The sequence below is a fragment of the Excalfactoria chinensis genome, chromosome 2, assembly GCF_039878825.1.
Source record: "Excalfactoria chinensis isolate bCotChi1 chromosome 2, bCotChi1.hap2, whole genome shotgun sequence".
Taxonomy (NCBI): Eukaryota; Metazoa; Chordata; class Aves; order Galliformes; family Phasianidae; genus Excalfactoria; species Excalfactoria chinensis.
In genome coordinates this window covers 118,357,851-118,377,632 of record NC_092826.1, presented here as the reverse complement: position 1 = coordinate 118,377,632, position 19,782 = coordinate 118,357,851, and the positions used below count along the sequence as shown (strand labels likewise).

General features: G+C 40.6%; 1 protein-coding gene across 5 annotated transcripts; it reads right to left on the bottom strand.

The window, feature by feature from the left end:
- Nucleotides 1-1,432: 1,432 nt before the first annotated feature.
- On the bottom strand, nucleotides 1,433-14,081 carry ASNS (asparagine synthetase (glutamine-hydrolyzing)). 5 transcript variants are annotated; one of them, XM_072328310.1, is made up of 13 exons: nucleotides 13,953-14,081; nucleotides 13,315-13,339; nucleotides 12,964-13,231; nucleotides 11,362-11,599; nucleotides 10,732-10,917; nucleotides 10,515-10,616; nucleotides 8,732-8,859; nucleotides 7,840-7,966; nucleotides 6,351-6,457; nucleotides 5,742-5,842; nucleotides 4,621-4,702; nucleotides 4,225-4,380; nucleotides 1,433-2,809 (listed from the first exon to the last, which is right to left on the bottom strand). In XM_072328310.1, exons 3-13 carry the CDS (start codon nucleotides 13,210-13,212, stop codon nucleotides 2,600-2,602), a joined length of 1,686 nt encoding a protein of 561 aa, XP_072184411.1. In that variant the 5' UTR covers nucleotides 13,213-13,231; nucleotides 13,315-13,339; nucleotides 13,953-14,081; the 3' UTR covers nucleotides 1,433-2,599. The 5 variants fall into 5 exon arrangements, with proteins under 5 accessions (XP_072184411.1, XP_072184413.1, XP_072184414.1 ...); XM_072328312.1 differs by having other exon boundaries at nucleotides 13,946-14,039; XM_072328313.1 differs by lacking the exon at nucleotides 13,953-14,081 and adding an exon at nucleotides 13,779-13,797.
- Nucleotides 14,082-19,782: the final 5,701 nt, after the last annotated feature.

Below are 19,782 nucleotides of genomic sequence, written 5' to 3'. Positions count from 1 at the left end.
CCCATCCCTGGAGGCATTCAAGGCTGGATGTGGCTCTGGGCAGCCTGGTCTGGTGGTTGGCAACCCTGTATATAGCAGAAGGGTTGAAACTGGATGATCATTGTGGTCCTTTTCAACCCAGGACATTCTGTGTTTTAAATCAGAATAAACCCCCCAAAACTACACAGCTCCACAAAAGTCATAAAGCTTGTAGAATTCGTGTCTATATATGGGGAATGAATGAATAGGTCTTCACTCCTGAGACCCCTAGCATATATTCCCTTAATGAGAGGAAGGCAAGCAAACAAGGCCTTTCTCCTCAGGAAACAGCAATAACAATTAGGATTGCCAGTCTAGGACCTTGCCTTACTAAGTAAATGCCCAGTGCACTCTGAATACAAAATAACTATGTCAGATTTCCTTAAATACCTGGCTCTTCCACAAGACTACTTATCCCTTGTACAGCCTAGCACCTACTTGTTGCTCTTCCTTATCTCACAAGTGAACAACACTGCAGCAGAACGTGCATTAGAGTGATAACAGAACATGTGCTGCATCTATATTTTACAGCAGGCATTTTCATACCATCTGAGCCCTGGGAAGTTCACAGTAACAGATCATGTCTTTACATAGCAGGAGCCAACCAATAGACTCAAGGAGTATTCCTTGCCCAAATCAAAATATATTTTACTACTTCAAAGAAAACCCAAGGGTATGACCCTTATGTAAATAGGTCTGTAGAAACGTATTATCATAGAATCATAGAATCACCAAGGTTGGAAAAGACCTATAAGATCATCCAGTCCAACCATTCACCTATTACTAATAGCTCCCACTAAACCATGTCCCTCAACACAACATCCAGTCTTTCCTTGAACACCCCCAGGGTCGGTGACTCCACCACCTCCCTGGGCAGTCCATTCCAGTGCCTGACCACCCTTTCTGAGAAGTAATACTTCCTAATGTCCAGCCTGAATCTCCCCTGCCGCAGCTTGAATCCATTCCCTCTGGTCCTATCACTAGTAACACGAGAGAAGAAGCCAAGACCCAGCTCACTACATCCTCCCTTCAGGAAGTCATAGAGAGCAATGAGGTCTCCCCTGAGCCTCCTCTTTCCAGGCTGAACAATCCCAGCTCCTTCAGCTGCTCCTCATAAGGCCTGTGCTCCAGACCCCTCACCAGCTTTGCTGCCCTCCTTTGAACACCTTCCAGGGCCTCAGTGTCTTTCTTGCAGTGAGGGGCCCCAAACTGGACACAGTATTGTCTTACTCATGGCATGTTTACAACTAACCAGTACATGCAAGGCAAAATATATCCACTACTTGTAAAGCTCAACAGATCCTGGGCTCCACAGTCCCACTGCGAGATTTCTGGATCAAAGATGCAAACTCAGAAATTCAAAAGGACTCAGTGGATTAGGAGGGGTGAAAAAAGTAACGAACAGACCATCAATCACTTTATGAATTATTATTATTTTTTAATATCAGAATTGCTTATGGCTTTGGTTTCCTTGTCAAGAGGGATGTTAAACTAGACTACTGTCTAGCATGATGGCAGTCAAGTCAGTCTGCAGCACTCATACTTTTGTTTCACATTACCTTTAAAAAAGCAGTTCCTACATAAGTAATAAAAAAATTGTCCTTAACAGCATTAAAAGTTCTTATGCTTAATGAAATCTGTTTTCTCTTCCTTTTTCCATTTTCTTAAGCAAGGTCCCTAATTTCATTGTCTTCGAAGGTGCTTAGTCTGCCTACAATCCATGGTTAAGAGGGCTGGCTCACCACACAGTCGATCACATACAGCTGAGCAGCAACAGTCAGCCTTTCCACCTCACAGTAAGTGAAAAAATGCTTGAAATATTTAGTCATGTAAGTTCCATCAGACTGACACTGATCACCCAGTTCATGCTCTGTTTTCCAGAATAATAAATACATTTAAAAGTCGAAGACCCTGAGATAGAAACAAAGACATAACTCAGCTTCTCTTTGATAACAGTCACGGCTAACTTTAGACAGGTGGTATATTTAAAAGATTCAAAAGGGACAACTTGGGGCTTTACAGTAACAAGGAAGATTCCCATTAGTTTCATTTAAGTATGACCCAGCACCACCACCATTATCAACACTAGTAAGCACCTCTGCACAGCTACGTATTCTTTCCAAAACTAGACCAAGGTTCTCGTGAATTACTGGAAAGACTTTCAGAACAGAGTAATACAGACAGACTATCCAAACCCCAATATTGAGGCATACAAATCACTAAACAGCTCAGGTGAACTTGCCTTATTCTCAGAGGACCCACAACAGTTTGTATCACTTTGCCTCAAGTTCACATTAAAACATACTAAATGTCTGCGAGGCAAATCAACACATTTGAGCCCATCACCTAAGGAACCAAACTCTTCTATAAAGTATTTTCCCGTGAATTTCAAAATTTTGGTACAGCAGGATTAATTTTATAATAGAATAATAACCACAAAAAGCTCTTATTTTCAATAGCATTTTCAAAATCCATCTCAAAGACCACTTAAGCTTTAGGCTCGCATATTTATTTTTTCTTTTCAAAGGAGAGCGCATACAAATTGCTTGCAGCACTTGTATTTAGGGGATTATATCAACAGCTACTCTTGAGCAGCTGACTTGTAATGTTTCAATGTGCGAGCGGAAGGATCAGTTGCTTTAACCCATCTTGGCATCCAGTAGTGGGGCAGCCAGTTGCTTCGCCCTGGGTAGTGCTTCTCAAAGATCTGACGGTAGTAGTAACTTTCTTTTGTTCTAGGAGGATTGAACGGATATTTCTCCGCTGCCTTTTCCAGCAGAAGGTCATCAACCTGTAGAAACAGCAGAATTCACATTAAGCTGCTTTCTAATTTACACAAGCCAATTTGCTGTAAGTCAGTCATAAGAATTCATCACCATAAGCAGCCTATCAAGGCAGAAAGAGGTTTCTCACAGGTGAACTTTTGTCACAGGCTCCTTTCCATCTTTATGGACACATAACTACATGTCCAGTGCTGTTAATGTTTCTCTCGGTATTACATGAGATTACATGTAATTTCCCTTTGTTATTAAGCTCAAAAACCCCCTTTTTTTCTTATCCTTCTCTTCACTGTGAGTCAACTGGCATAACTTGAAGCAGTCTTCTTCCATGCAAATGGTGTCCTTTTCTTTTCTGCTCATACTGAGCTGTTCACTCTGCTTGTATAACTATGCTCCTAGCATCAGAAGACCTGGGACGCAGAGGCAGAAGACACTTGCAGCTGCTGAAGTGGCTAAGAAAGGAAGGAAGAAAACCTGCACAACACACTGTGTAATTCCCCACAGACATGAAATAAAATTGCCCCTACTACACCATTACATACTCAGTAGGGGCAGCACAACACTACTGTGTGACCCAACTACTTTCTTGCCTGTGGATAAAGTAGAGAAGGACAGTTGGTAGTAAGACAGACAAGTGCTCATCCATAGGCCTAACTACAAATATTTCAGCGTAACAGAGCTCTGGTATTAAATGGGTTGTTAATCTTTCTTCTCAGTGATTAACCACCTCTATGCACCAGAGACTATCCTTTGTCTGAAGTCAAAGTGCTGTAAGTCTTTAGTGGTTATCAATGCAAAGAAAGGCATTAAAAAACAAAAGGGCTTAGCTAGGCATGGCTAGGAAAAAAACAAATGAAATGAACAAGAAAGGACATTATAGTAATTATACTGTTACTTCACTGCAGAGTAAGTTCATGCAAGTGTCTTCAACTGAAGCAGCTGCTTTGCTTATAGCCCAGAAATTGTGTTTGCCAACACAGAATCTAATTTGCAATCCAGATACTTAAATGATGCTCATTTCCTTACAGTCATTTCTGCCAGGCTCTAGCATTTCTTTATACCTATGATTTCAAATGTCTTTAAGCAACTCCCATCCCAGCCCCATCTCTGACGGCACTTAAGGCCAGGCTGGATGGGGCCCTGTGCAGCCTGAACTAGAGGGAAGCAGCCCTGCCTACAGCAGTGGAGTTGGAACTAGATTATTTTTTAAGGTCCCTTCCAACCCCAGCCATTCTTCAATTCTACAAACCTGGATATCTGGAAGGCTGCTGATTAAAACTTTTCTTGCTCCTCCACCATGAAACTCAAGTTACTATCACATTCCAATTTCTCCCAACTAAGCATATAATCTGTTTCCTCTTTGGTAGCAATATCTCAATATAACTAAATGTGAAAGAGAAAAACCCCAAATACTGTGGTACTATACCTGTTGATCAATATAGTCCTGAAGAATAGAAAACCAGGATTTCTTTACTGATGCAATACCATCACTGAAAGCTTCTTTGGGTCTCCAGAGTATTTCTTTGGGAAGCAAGTTGGAATCTTCAAAGGACTGTCTTAAAAGGTATTTTTCGATTCCATTCTGTTTGCAGAATGACAAACAATGCCATGAGTCTTAGGAACTGCAGTACAAAGATTTAAATACTTGGCTAAGAAATTATTTCCTTTCAAAAGGAAACAGAAAAGAGTACCCAGTAGTCCAATATTTCATTATATTTAAAATCATATTCGGTCACACGGAATTCAGTAATTCAATCATGCTTAAAACACATAGTTGCTGATTTATAAGTTTGCATTTGGGTTCAAACGTAATTTTACACACCTTTGGAATTCGCAGTTCTGCTGGTAGAGATAAATAATAAGAAGTAAAGCGATGATCCAAAAATGGGACTCTTAGCTCAAGACTAAATGGGGGAGAAAAATAGAAGACATAATGAATTAATCCAACACACAAGTCACTTATAAAATCCGTAACAGTTAAGCTGTCTTTGTCTTTCACATCAGCATGAGATTTTCTGCTTTTAATTGGAAGGAATTTCACTTGTATTCATGACTAACTCATGACTAATTCATGAATAACTCCATTTAATTCATCATTTGGAGAGTTAAGTTTATTGTCTGAGTGGATTAACTACAGATTTCAGATGATTTATGACGCCATCTGCCGGTCAGCTTCTGGTACAATGAATTTACAAGCTACGGTCCTGCAGGATTTGCAACATCTGTTGTTTCACATAAACAAAAATACACTGAAAAATCCGTTTGCCTCTAGAGAGCTACCAAGAACCAGCAAGCTGCTGACTGGGATTTGCATCAGTATTCGTAAAGATGTCACAGAATCAAGCAAAGATTTCTACTGTTATTTCTGAAATCCACATTTATTCATATGTTCAGAAAATGCTGAAAGAGAGCCTGTATAGACACCATTCAGCAGCTGCCTACTTATCCTATAGCATATGTAGGATATATCAGTAGCAGATATACAAATACAGTCTTTCTGCTCACATTCTCTTATAGATGACATGGCTTTTAAGGACACTTGAAAGCAATAAATAACATTAGAGTAATGTAGGCAACAAATAAAATCACAGTAATTGTGTCTTTGATAGGAAGAACCATTCTCAGTGTTTTCCGTCAAGAGACAATAAGTTTCTCAACTTCAAAGGCAAATGGAGATGCTATACTAGATATGGAGTTCAAGCAGAGAACAGATTGCATCCAGTTTGTTACTACTGCTCTTAAGACCGATGTTCTTCCCAGAGTAGTTTAGATCCAGACAATAATAAAATTATCAAGTGACACAATATTCTAAAGCATTCAGTAGTTCAAGCAGCAACAAGTCAACAAGTAACCATTACGGTCTTCTCAATGGCAAAGCAACTTCTATTATCTTGTTAAGCTCTTAAATCAGGCGTCCTCAGCGTCCAAGAGACCACACCTTACCCATGTGCTGCAGTAGTTCTGTCTGCACGAAGTACATCAAACAGGTAGAGCTCTTTCAGAAGCCTCTCACTCTCTTCTGCAGCCTCTTCAGGAGATGGCGCCTGTAACCAGACACGTGTATGTAGCTGCAGTAAGGGAACCATTACTCACTATCCTACATTTGCACGTGCCAAGCAAGTCTGTGACAGCTGACTAAAACTTGTCCAACTTGCACACTAAGTGCATACCTACTTATAGAAATAAGCAGGCTCTCTTCAAATACAAAACAAAGGTGTAAGACCAATGCACCCCTTTGCAAATACATCATTATAAACTGGAAGCATACAGAATCTAATTTTAGTTATATTCATTTTCAGGAGCTCAAGCAAGACTCACACGGTCTTAGAACTAGCAAAGAATACACACAAGAAGTAACAGTCCAAGCAAGTTTGAAAAAGTTACTTTTCCAAGTGATCGAGTCCCTTGGATTTTATGCCACCTCAAGAGAAAGTCTCAACAGGTATATAGCTGTGAGGACAACTCTCAAACTTCATGCCTTGAAATCTCAGTAGAGATTTTCTATTTAAGGGAAGAACAAGAAGTCCAAGGGCCTGCTGGAAATACACTTACTTTATGGAAATATATATATCCTTGAGTCAACTCATCTGAGCCTTCTCCCGAAAAAATGACCACACTGTCTGTTTTCTTGCGTATGTATTTGGAGACAAGATACATACCTTAAAAGAAGAATGAAGTTATTAAAATACAGCTATATATGTTATACACAGTTGGTACAGTTTTAATTTAGTATCTCAGAAGTTTCTTGCCTATAATAATTTCTTCTGTAGCAGAGAACTGCAGCGCACCAACATGCACTAACACGCAACAACCTCGTTGTTGTTCATAGCCAACCATCACCAGCTACACAAACTAAATGCTGCACATACATCTAAACTGTGTACTTACAGTTTGCACTCAAAACATGAAAAATGTATGCATTAGTCATCCTGGGAATGCTGGAAGATTCCCATGGGAACAAACACAGAAGTTCTTCCAACTCAATTAGAAATGAAGCATGTTTAATCTCAGCAGAGTGCTGAAAAAAAACAAACCTTCCAGCTTTGGGGAACAAAAATACCAGCAAAAGTTGCTGCTTATCTCTGCCACTGTGAATTGAACCAGATAAGCTCATCTTTTTTTTTTTCTAACGAAGTATTTATTAATCAGAGTTATGTCCTTCCCCCAATAAATCTTTCCAAACAATATGCTTTTATAACAGAAGTATTAAAGACCGATTGAAAAGGAACTATTTTACTATATCTCTTAACAGGAAATGATCCCGAAATAAGGATAGCAGATGAAAAGTTGGCTTTATTTCTTAAACAAATGTTTTCAGTATTTCACACTGCAAAATGTAAAATTCCATTCAGGGACCTGAGTTTTCAAAATTGTTTTATCTATATGGCTTATTAATTTGTTTACAAAGCTATAGGCTGATGTAAATGTAACTGGGTAAAATGCCACAGCTCGCATTAGGCACAAGGCCACACTAGATTAAAGTTTTTCATTATTATCATGTTGGTAACTTATTCTAAGGACCTGCTGGTGACTGTCATTTCTCAGAATCAAGCATACATTAGGAGAAGTCTACCTGACTTCAATGTGCATGTATTACCAGATGGTGATAATAAATATTTCACTTCAGTATTAAGATTATGCAAGAAATGTGGTAACCATAACTGCTCCACTATGGTAACACTGAGTACCTCAAACTCTATGCCTCAAATACAGGTTATGCCTCATATAACCTGTATGTTTTCCTTCTTCTTCCACATTCATACTTATCAGAATGGAAAATCTAGACCCATAGAGCAAATATTTTTTATCTCACATTCCTTTTTCTTCACAAAGTTTCAGGAATAGCTTTTAACAATGTCTTATACAGTCAGTGACTGAAAATAATAACCAGTTTGACCTCAATGTGATGTCACAGATGAGAGTTGGAAGCAGGAACTTGGGAGTCTCAGTTCCCAAGTTCTATAACAGTTAATGATGAAAGAGTTTTGCATAAAATGTTATTAAAGCAATACAAAACGAGTATTGCTATTAAAAATCTTACCGATTGAAGCTCTTACTGTTGTTATATCATAAGTTTCCAAAGAGAAGATAACCTCCTCTACTGCCTGAATTCCCTCTTCAGAATTAAATATTACTTCATGATGCTCACTGCCTATATGTGCTGCCACCTGTTGGTAAGAAGTTACAATAATGTATTGCTCTTCAATTAAAACATTTTTAAACACTCCCATTGGAAGCATCAGCTCCCTTATGCCACAAACAGTGAGAATTATAGGACTTAAGGACAGGAAAAGACAATGCTGTAGCAGCCGCTCCCACTTGCAGTGGTACTTTGTCAAAGGGAACACTTCCCAACTATACAGTGCTCAGTCACGATTGCAGAATGTTGAACTGCTTTCCCAAAGCCTAACAGAATCTGCAGAGCATTTAAATACTTTGCAGTTTACTCAGAAGAGAAAAGGCAGCTCAAAAGTTATGACAGCTGGATACCCAAAGGGTACCTCAGATACCCAACCATTTGTATGTGGCTCTTAATTCAAGATGCTGACAAGGAACTTGGAAGTATTTAACTTACAAGCAAATGCCATTAGCAGAGGAACAATAGCATGGTGACTGACCATAAAAACGAGTTTTAGGAGTAGCAGAACTGAGACCATTCTGAAGTACTGCTTCCTTTAGGAACAATAAAGTAATAGCCCATCACAAAAAGTCTTCCAAAAAAATAAAGAGAAAATAGCTACGGCTCAAATCCTCTTTCTGTAGCCATTAATTAAACAGCAGATGTTGCACTAAATGATTCACAGCAAACTGATTTACATCTTAACATTTTAATCAGTACCACAATCAATACCACATCAAGAAGTTAGCACAATTAACATGCATTCTTTAATACTCAACAACTCAGAACAGCCTGGAAGCAATATTTACTATACCTTTCTGGCAGCCAGTAAATCAGGGCTGTTTTCCATCCCAATTGCAAAGGTTTGTAGTGGATATTTTATGTTCATTTCTTTCATCAGTTTCAGAAGAACAGCTGCAACCAAGCTGGAATCTAAGCCCCCTTTTAAAAACAAAACAAAGAACAAAATGCCAGATTATTTGGTTTGATGACTGACTGTTTTTTACTTCCTTCTAGGGGCACTAACTCTAGATAGCAGAATTTCACATGCAGGTCTCATTTTTAAGCAACATGAATTTAAAGCACTTCTGTGAAGCCGCACATTTACCTCTGCTTAACATTGTACGACTAGAGATGTCCCTTCTCAATTCTGCTACAGTTGGGTTTACTCATCTCAAAACTGCTCTCCATCATCTTCTACATATGTTACTTTACTAAAAAAACTAAGCAAAGATTGTTTTCAATTTGCTGTTTGAATAAACAAAATAAAGCAAAAACCTTTTGTATGACCTATGACAGAACATTTAGTGTAAGAATTACATCTTTCCCTGATCATTTTTCAAAAGCATGTTTAACATTTTGAGTGAAATACATTTGAACAGTTTGGAAAACAGACAAACAATAAAATACCAAGAGACATCCTAAGGCTCTTCTATTTTACTCAGAATAGGTAGTTCTGCTGCTCCTTGTCCACTTCTACTTGTTGCTCTCCCTTTTAAGAACTGAGCAAAGCACAATATCTGTTCTCCTGTACTTGCCTGCAGTTTTAACAGAGAAGTCAATATGTCCCTTTGCTTGTTTCCTACACTCTGTACCTAGTTTTTCAGCTGAGTGCATTAGCAGACATTCCCACCCTGATCACCCTTGGTGGGAACCTTTCCCTGACAAAAATTTCCTTCTAGAAATTACATGAATTTCACTCAAAGTGAGAGGAAAGACAGAGAGCACAGAAATCAAACTGAGTGCTTGGGATTGAAAATCGGGGAAATGCGAACTGTGTTCCTACTGTGAAGCTGACTTCCAATCCCTTTGAGACTGGAAGAGCAAGCATCTCAACCTGTGATGTTCCAGGCATACTCAAAATTGTGAAGCATGGAGATACTCTGGTATCTTACCAGTACAGGACTTCAGTTTTACCACTGATATGCAGTGTACATGTGGATCTGAGTAGCCAACTGTCCTCTCATTTAAAAAGCCTGTTCCAAAAGCAACTTTCAGATATTTACTGCGTCTGAGACACTCCAGCACCCCATGTCTCATGTTTCATTTACCTCCCTTCTTTTTATCATGTCACAGCAAAGAAATACTCCAACAGTATCTCCTGGTCAGTTCTCTCTCATTCAGATGCCCACTTGCTAGGATACGTGAAAAATGAGTGTAACTGCTGATGTTCAGTGCAAGAATAAACAGTGTTATCAGAACTCTACCCAGAAATACAAAGAAGTGCTACAGAAACACAGTGAATAAGATGCCAGTCCCATGGCTACAGAGCCATAGCTCCGCAAATCTGAACCACCACATCACTCTGATCAGCTAAGTCAGAAATCAACTTCTTGTACCACCACAAGCTACTACCTCACCTGAAAATGAGTGTACTAAGTAATATTGGTCCAGAAGCTAGTTAACTTTCAAGATATTTGTAAACTAGAAAACTGTATCACGGACCATTAAGTTCTCTGTAACTAAGAAAGCAAGTGGAAGATTCAGATCACTTCAGGCACATCACAGCAGAACAGTCGGTATTCTTTCTTCTCATTGGTCGATGATAGCTGGGAAGTGAAAGAAGACACAGAATTGCTGCATTCTGTGCTATTTACCTGACAAAAGACAACCAATCCTTCTGTGAGCCATCAAACGCTTTCTAACAGCATTTTCAAACAGAACTCGGATGTTGCTCTTCACTGTTTCAAGATCAAAGCCTTGTCCAGGAGAAAGAAGACAAAACCAAAAGATAGTTTAATAACCAAAGATTATGAGTTTATTCTGATTTACACTTTTTAATCAGGATTAATAGGAAATGATTTGCTGTACTACCTGAAGGCAGATTTTCCACTGTATCACAAGCAGCGTGGAGTGGTTCATCTTTATAGCTATGAAACTTTACTACTTCTACTGACGCAACCTTGCCAGAGGGCTTCAAATCCAGCACTTCATAATGACCCGGAAGAAATGGTTCCACTTTAGGAAATAAGGATGTTGAATGCTTTAAGTTGATAAGTCCTATAGATAAAACAGGAGGAAATAAAAAAAGAGAGAGTTTAACCTGGAATATTTAAGGTATACCTCACTAAACTTCAGATTTGTTTATGCAAGTGTTAAGACTAGAGAGAGTTATTTACAAATAAATACATAAATAACGGTGAAAGTGTCATCACAAAGGACAAAAACAAACAAACACCACCTCATCATACAAAATAAGCATCTATTAAAAATTATCCAAAGCTACAGGAAATTTCAGTAGGGTTTTAAAATTCATGGATTTTACAGACTGTAAGTTCTTGCGGCATTATTTCCCATTGAATGCCAGGAACAAATTCTAATATCATTTATTGAAGCATAAATCCAGCCTAGCTCTACAGACTACATTTCAACTTTGGGCTAACTTAAATATCTCGTGCCTCCAATAACAATACTTAATACTAGATGCTCAACACAACTGTTTACCTTTTGCCTCAGAACAGACACCCAAAAATCCATCGTCAGTCAGCACCTTGAACAGTGGTCTGACTCCATAGGTGTCTCTTGCCAGAAACACTTTTCTGTTTGCTGTGTCCAGAAGGATGAAAGCAAATACACCATCCAGCATAGATGCTGTTTGTTCTATTCCTCCTCTGTTGTAAAGATGAAGGATAACCTCACCATCCACCAGTGTCTGATACTCAAATCCAAACTGCTTCTGCAACTAAGAAAAGAAACACACAAACAGTTACAAACACTGCTTAACAATTGAAGGAAAAACAAAACAAAACAACCGTAAAGAAAACTTACTAAAGAAAACGAGGGATTTTCTTTCGTAAAATAGAGCACTATTATAGTTTCATATATATGTCAATATTATAGTTTCATAAGTATTTCCACCAAAGAAGGAAATTACACTTTTGTACTCAAAATATTATCCAGGACCATCTCAGAGCCAACACAGACTAATTCTGCAAACTCAAGCAATGTGAATTATGGCCTGTTTTCAGGGAAGCACTTCTGTTAGGAGAAATAAAACTGCAGGCACACAACCCTGGCTTTAGGAAGCACATATTCCACAGAGAAAAGGCAGAAGGAGTCAGTTACAGGTTCTAAAAATCCCACTCAAAATAGGACCAGAAACAGAAGACAGCTGCATTAAAATCAAGTGTAATTCATGTTCTTCTGGTGCTGCTTCTAGAGGCCTTTCAACAGCTTCTGGTGGGAGTTTCAGTAAAACACCAGGAAGTGAAGAAACCCCATATAATCAGTGCTTTTGCATTTTAACTTATGTTCTCTGGTTTTAATTGCTATTCATGGGACAAAGATTTGGATCAAATTGATTAGATATTAAAATAACTAAGACCCAAAATAAGATGGCCATTTCACCAATGATTCTTTCATAGGTAAGAAAAAGAAAGAAGACTCTTAACCAAGGTAGGGAAAACAGCTAAACAAGTTCCTGCTGACAGAACACCAAGTTTTACATCATTACATTCCCCTTAGGTTTCTGTGTGTAACATGAACTGAGAGTGATTTTTACTCCTTACAGCAAGAGAAGAAAATGCAATGCAAAACAAAATGAATATTACAGACTGCTGATACAATACCCTTCACACACACTTTGCCCTGCTGTATGTACATCCTACCTTTCAGATAGCCAGATACTTAATAGATTACATAATATCAGTCTCCTTCCTATTCAACCAAATCCCCAATGACATCGCTGACAGCAGCCCAACTTCAAAACTATGTGTTAGAAATGTAAGACACTTCAGATTATTCATATATTTCTAATACCACCATGCTCAATTTCTGATCCATTTTAAGCATTTAGCTGCAGCATGATTCAGAATCAGTCAAAAACCATAAGCTGCTTTATACTCTAATTTTGGATGATCTGAATCATTTCCCTTTACAAGAAACACATCTCAGCACTGGCACACAAAGTTCAGCAGCAATATACAAACTATACGGACAGTGCTCTCAGGCACAGGATATGGTTTTGGGCGGTCCTGTGTGGATTCCCACTGTCTCGATGATATTTAAGCTCAGCATATGCTATGACTCTACGACCCATACACTTACCTGTTTGAAATTGTAGATTTCTCCATTGTAACACAGCCACAGATAAGGGAACTTCTTCACCCGGATCGGCTGCATGCCATACAGCTGGTCAACAACCGCAAGGCGGTGGAAACCAAAACAACAGTTGGTGAATCCATTGACATTCTCAAAACGAAATGCATCAGGACCTCTGTGCGCTATCTTCATGGCACTCAGACACTGGACAGAAAGGCATTCATCACTTCCAAACAAGGCCCAGATACCGCACATTGTGAAGCTGCTGAGTTATCTGGAAATGGAAAACATGTTCAGTAAGAACAGAATCACCTAGGCTGAAGGAATCCTTACAGAACATTAAGTCCAATCACCTACCTGACCTACATGCAGGAAATGACAGCTGGAAAGCATGGATACAACATGTTGATAAATAAAAAAAGCAGGCTATCAGTTGCTGGACTATAAAGATAACTGATAAAGAGAGCAGCAGACCTTATTAACACAAGGTAAAACTCAGCATGCAGGTATGATAAGCAACCCTTGACCAGCTCAAGAAATTCAGTTTAAGCAGCAGGAAGGGACAGGCGTTCAGCCTCACTAAGCGCCTTCAGAATGCTTGCCCATCACCACCAACCACAGGTCGGACCAGAGCCGGCGGAAGAAAGCAGCAGCAGGGAAATAAGCGGTACCTGCACACTCCTTCCTCATGCCGTGCATCAGGCTGCCCCTCCCCCCTGAGTCTTCTGCTCTTCCATAGAGCCAAACGGCGAGAAATACGCGACAGCCCGCCCCTCAACCCCAGACAGGCGATCACACCCGACCTCCCAGCACACCAGAACCTCGAGTTCCGCCCCCACAGAGGGCCTGGGCCTCCCCTTCCTCCGCGGCCCCGGGCAGCCTCCCCCCCAACCCCAGCCTGGCCGAAGAACGGCGGCGGGCGAGGGCCCGGAAGGAGCGGCGGGGCGACCCTGCAGCCCGCCGGTCCCACGCCCGCTCGGGTTCCTACCCCGTACCGGCCTCCTGCAGGGACTGCTGCTGTCCGAGCTGCGCCAAGCAGAGAAAGAAGCGGCCGCGGTGCCAGGCAGCGAGCGGTAGCCGAGCTCCTCCCCTGCCGCCTGCTGAAACCCGCGGGCAGGTTTCATCATACGGCGCCCGCCCCCGGCTCGGGCAGGCCGAGGCTGGCTCGTTGTGCCAGCCCAGAGTTGAAGGTTGCCCATTAGGGCCAGGAGACTGCAGTGCGCCATCCCTTTTAAAGAAAAACAGGAGCTTTTAGGCAATGTGGGACTCCTTAGGTTCAAAGGGCGGTTTGTGAGGGTGATCTGTAGCCATCAAAACTCCTCCATGGGGTTGCCTTATTGTGTTTTGTTCGGGGCCCCTCCCTACAAGAAAGATATGCAGGCCCTGAAATGTGTGCAGAGAAGGGCAGCAGAGCTGTGAGGGGTCTGGAGCACAAGTCTGATGGGGAGAGGCTGAGGGAGCTGGGATTGTTCAGTCTGGAGGAGGCTCAGGGGAGACATTATTGCTCTCTGCAGCTGCCTGAAGGGAGGTTGTGGTGAGATGGGGTTCAGCCTCCCAGGTAACAGTGATGGGATGAAAAGGAAAGGCTTTATGTTGTGGCAGGGGAGGTTCGGGCTGGGTATGAGGAAAAATATCTCTGAGAGAGTGGTGAAGCACTGGCATGGGCTGCCATTACAGACTTTAGTAAGCATGTTGTAGTACTGTAGGCATGGGAAGTGCCTCCTGTGCTGGTCAGGAATAGAGGTAGGAAGCTGCTGCCCAGCAGCTGTGCAGGTGCCAGATGTGCAGTTCTCAGCAGCTTTGCACAGCCTGGGCAAGCACAGTGAAAGCATGAGGCTTGGCGTATCAAGTCACCACCCACAGCATGAGAACACCGGTTCTGCTGGGGAGCACCGCGTGCTGCCTCCTGTTTTGTTTTGTTTTCTGTTTCAGAGATCAAAATGTTACAAACTATGTGTTGAGAACGTGCAAGAAATGACAGATAAACACTGCATTCATTGCAGGAAGAAATACCAGGTAAGCACAGTCAGCAAAGCTTCCCAATTCCTCATTAGTGTCTGTGTCCCTGGGGCACAGTGGGTAACAGCCACTTAGTTATCCCACCTTTTACTTCCCTTTTTTAAAACTGCAGCAAACTGCTACATCTGAATATGTCTTGCTTGTTTCATCCTCCATTTTAATGAAGTTTGTGTTGCTAAATGTAGGACCGATGGGAGAAATACCAGACATAATACATTTTTAGACATTAGCAATTTCACTGCCTACTAACTACAGTAGCACAGGTGATAACTGATATGTCTCTGCCCTTTTCTAGCCTTTTCTCTGCTAAGGTCAAGTAGCCCTTTACAGTCCTATTACATTAAATGTTGTTCTTCAACATCCAACCTTTGCTTTTATTGTGTCTCTATACAGTGCTACATGTAATTATGCCTCGGCCCCACAGCTCTGCTCTTCTCAGCCATCTTTAAGTGTCCTGCAGATGCTGTCACAGGCAATAGTTTCTCCAAAGCATCATCTTCTCGACTACTTCCCTGAAGGAGCTTTCACAAGTATTCCAGCCTTCCCATTTCTGTATGCCAAGATCACAGCCTTCTTTGTAGGCTCTGCAAACAGACTCATTCCTATATTCTTCCTTATTCTGATGCTTGACAAGCTTAGACTGGCCTTTGACAGCTGCATATTTCAACTTGTGATCAACTCCCTTAGAGATGGGCCTGAATCGTGGATGCTGGTCGGTTAGTTATACTTGAATCATGTTGAGTTCTAATAAAGCTACAGTAAACTGAGTTTTAAGACAGAAGTCTGGTTAGTCAGGTGTGTTACAGTCCTTGGTATACTCAGGTGGAAGTACTGGGACTGCTTGGAAGGTTTGGGAAGATTTAGTCAACCTTTTGGTACGCCTTCAGTATGGCCACTGGATATTTATGGACAATTTGAGGGATTTGGCTGTGGGGACTAGAGGCATATGTGTCTTGTCCACACCCTTATGACTTCCTTTGCATCCGATATCCTTTTTTAGCATGGGCCAACTGCCCTCCATTTAGCCTTACACATCATGAATTGCAACATCATTTCTAATCCTACCCGATGTAGTAATGGAGCCATGGGAATAGGCCGTTTCCAGATGCCTTGAGTAATCTTTTTTTCTACTCTCAGGGGCTGGATGTTCGCGATGGAAGCTGGGCGCAGATCTCCAAGAATCTTCTATTTTTCAGTTTGAACCTTTTTTCTTTCACGTATTTGCTACAACAGCACATCACCACACGTCATCATAGGCTCACCCCAATGGGATATGCTACTATGACTTGTTTGTGTATGTGAGCACCCACAAATTACTTTTGTGCTGAAGGCTGTGTACCACAGACACCTCCTGTTCCTGCATGCACACTGTGACAAGAACGTGATGCCATCCTTGGCGCAGGGAGAACCAAGTGGCAAACAGCAAATGCTCTTCCTGACAGCAGCCTAGTATACATTCTAGGACGGGAACTGAGCTATTCTATTTCTATTGAGGAATCAATAGAAACATCCTTATGCCACGACAGCCTTGCCAGCTTATTATGCATTGGAAGAAATTACTTGATGGGCTGGACCCAGTGGAAGCCGGAGATCAGTTCCTCCCACAAATGCATGGGTTGGCATAGATAACATATCTCATACTCTGTCTGTCTTTACAAATACAAAAATGTGCAGTTTGATACATGCACGTTTTCTAGGTGATATCTGTAGTGCCAGCTGGTCTGATAATACCTCTCACAATTGAAATGTATGGCTATATGTCAGAGATATGTGTATGTAGAGAGCAAAGCCCCTTTCCTCATTTGGTTTTCCTTCCCCAGGAGAACAGTAACATGATGTGCTAAATAGGCAAAAGTTTGAGTGATTGCACTCAAGCTCTCAGGCAGCAGCATGCTTTAACACTTAGATCTAAATGGGAAATATAAACCCAAACAACCAGAAAACAGAAGCTGTCAGGATGAAAGGCTGTTTTCAGGTCCGTAGCTTGAAGCAAGATAGGCTCACATTTGTATCACTCAGTCTACCTTTTACCCAGTGGAATTGCACCCCATGTCAGAGACCTTTGTGATTGCAGCTTCTAAAGGTCTTACCATCCTATAACTGCACTGTCTGCTCCTACAATTTTGAATATATCTAATTTTCTTTCAGTCCTTTGTGTTCTCTTTTCTTCCTTTGGAGACATGTAAAGGATATGCAGACTTTTTGTTCTCCAAACAAAATCCTCTCGGTATAAAAAGTAGTTGCCTCTTCCACTGGGAGTTCCTTTTGCTATAGACTCTCCCATTTAATCCTTTTTCTTTCTGCTTAATTATGTTAAGCTTCAAAACAAGTAAGACTTGCTCTGACCTCAGAGTTAAGAGGTCACAGCACTGAAGTGTTAAAAGAATGTCTTTTCTAGAGCTGGGCATTCAGATCTTCAGTAATGTACTAAGAAAGCATGTCTAGTGCAGCAGCGAGGGAAAACACAAAGTAAGGTGATTTGTTACTGCCTGCACAAAAGACTAAGCATTTTACACTGCCGCAGCATCCTTTCTAATGTCTCAAGTCCTTCCATTATCCCCCATGTTTCTTAGCACAGATGAGAAAAGGTTGCTGAAAGAGCTGCTGGCCATACAGTGCAGACTGCAGGCATGGCATATGGCATATCAACAGGTCTTTTGTGAGGAGGTCCAAGACCACAGAGGAATGAAACGTTGCTGACTTTAACTGAATAACGGTCTTGGCTAATGAGAAGAAATCCAGTGTAATTTGCGCTCTTATCCCTGGGGGGAGGGGAAGAAACCTCTAAACCAAAGAACTGTCACATATGCTTTTTTTTTTAACCACTTGCAAAACAAGACAGAAAAAATAGTTTTCTGATGCTAATAAGCAGCATAATTCTCCTGAGCTTTTAGACATACTGGTAGAACTCATTTAAATCCTGCTTCTTTTTCATACAGTACAAAAAGATCAGGTGTCACCCGAACTGGCCTTTAACAGACGTACTCAGTGTAGCAGGTTTAATGGCAAATCACAATCTGCAGTTCACCTTTTTCACCGTGGAGCACCCATTGTGATATTTTGCCCAATTCAGCAGATGTTTTATTACAAACAAGATCCTATTCATCTAGAATACAACTAAATTTCACTGTAAGAGCCATGGGTAGCTGGTGTGAATTCATAACAGCAAAACCCTTGTTTGACCATATATAATAGTCTTAGTACTCATTGGAATGTATTTTTTATTTGGAATTACTTGATTTGGTTCTAACAAAGTCATTTTCACGTACATCAGTGGTGCAGCTCTAGCCTTTTAAAGCATTGTATTTCATTTTATGTCTGGAAGATACCGAAAGCATCCAGTGAAATTGCTGAAATGCACACATTTGCACTCCTAAATGCAATTAAGAACAGAGGGGGAAGAATGGCAATTATGGAATACTGTCTGAAAGGTAAAATCATCATTTGGTTTATTAAGGGCTGAGAAACTAAGCTCGTCTAAAACATATGAGTGCAGCTGCACTTTCCCATCACTAGATAGTGCTATTAGCTCAGAGAGAGAAATCGTTTCCCTGTTAGTATTGCAGCTATCAGAAATAGAGGTGTGGAACAAATGCAGCCAAGGTCTTCAATGAAAGAAGTAGGCTGGCGATTGCGTTGTAGAAAATGCGGCGTGGAAAACAACTGAACTAACATATACACACAGTCAATTATTTTCTTATTTTCTCACATAAGTGCATGCTGAAACCCAGCTTACTGCACAGTCAGTACGTGGGGCCTTCTTACTAATCCATTAAACCAAACAGTAGAAAACCCTTCAAATGATTGCTTTGTTTCTTTATTTCAGCTATTTACTCTGTGCCATCCCACCCCCGCCATGAATTAGTTCTGAATGCTGTACAGTGGTAATTATTGTTACTATCTTTATGCCAGTAGTAAAATGGCGTGTCTCTCCTCTCTTCCAAAGCTAGAAACTCTCAACATCAGACTTTGTAGAAATACCCTTGTTTCTTTATATGTAAAGAAACGATAGCACGAAAGATAATTTTCCCTAATTAGAATAAGAGAAAACAACTGACAAGAGACAAAAATCAAAAGAAAACTAATTCTAAAGGAACTCATAATGCAGTATCAGTTCAAAAGGACCAAAAGAAGTGAACAGCTACTGGTTGGAAAGTAGGAGAAGACTTTGTTCTGCATGCTAATTTGTACCTCATTTCTCATCACAGATATTTCAGATAACAGTGTATTTCTAGTAATGCAAAAGCTTTAATTTCCAACATTAATTTCAACATCTTTAAACTTTCCACGTTATTCTGTTTTCTAAGGTAAAATAAGGAAACATGAATGAACTAAAATCTCCTGTTAACTCTCACCCTAGTACAAATATACAGTATTGATGCTTGAATCTCTGTCAGCCAGCCATGGAGCCTTTTTGCTTTTGCCAGGAAAAAGGTACAAGGCAGGCAAACAAAAGAATGTACCCACAAGTGTTGGCTACACTTCAAGCCATTCTGAAATGTACCTCTTTTGGTTGGGACTTTTCATGTGTCATTTCTATAGGATTTGACAGAGAAAGTATTTGCACTAGCCACCTTTTAGTTTGCACGTAGATGCAGAATCAATGGAAATTTATTTATCTGTACAGAAATATATCAGTAACAAGAATAAAAAGAGATGCATATTTCTTAAGTGCCAAAGTTGGTTTATCAAGGCCATGTCTACAAACAAAGCAGGGCCAGAAAGTACATTTTGTTATGGCAGCCTGACTAATTATTAGCACAGCTGTCAGTGTGATTTATGTCCATACCAAGTAGCATTCCTTGA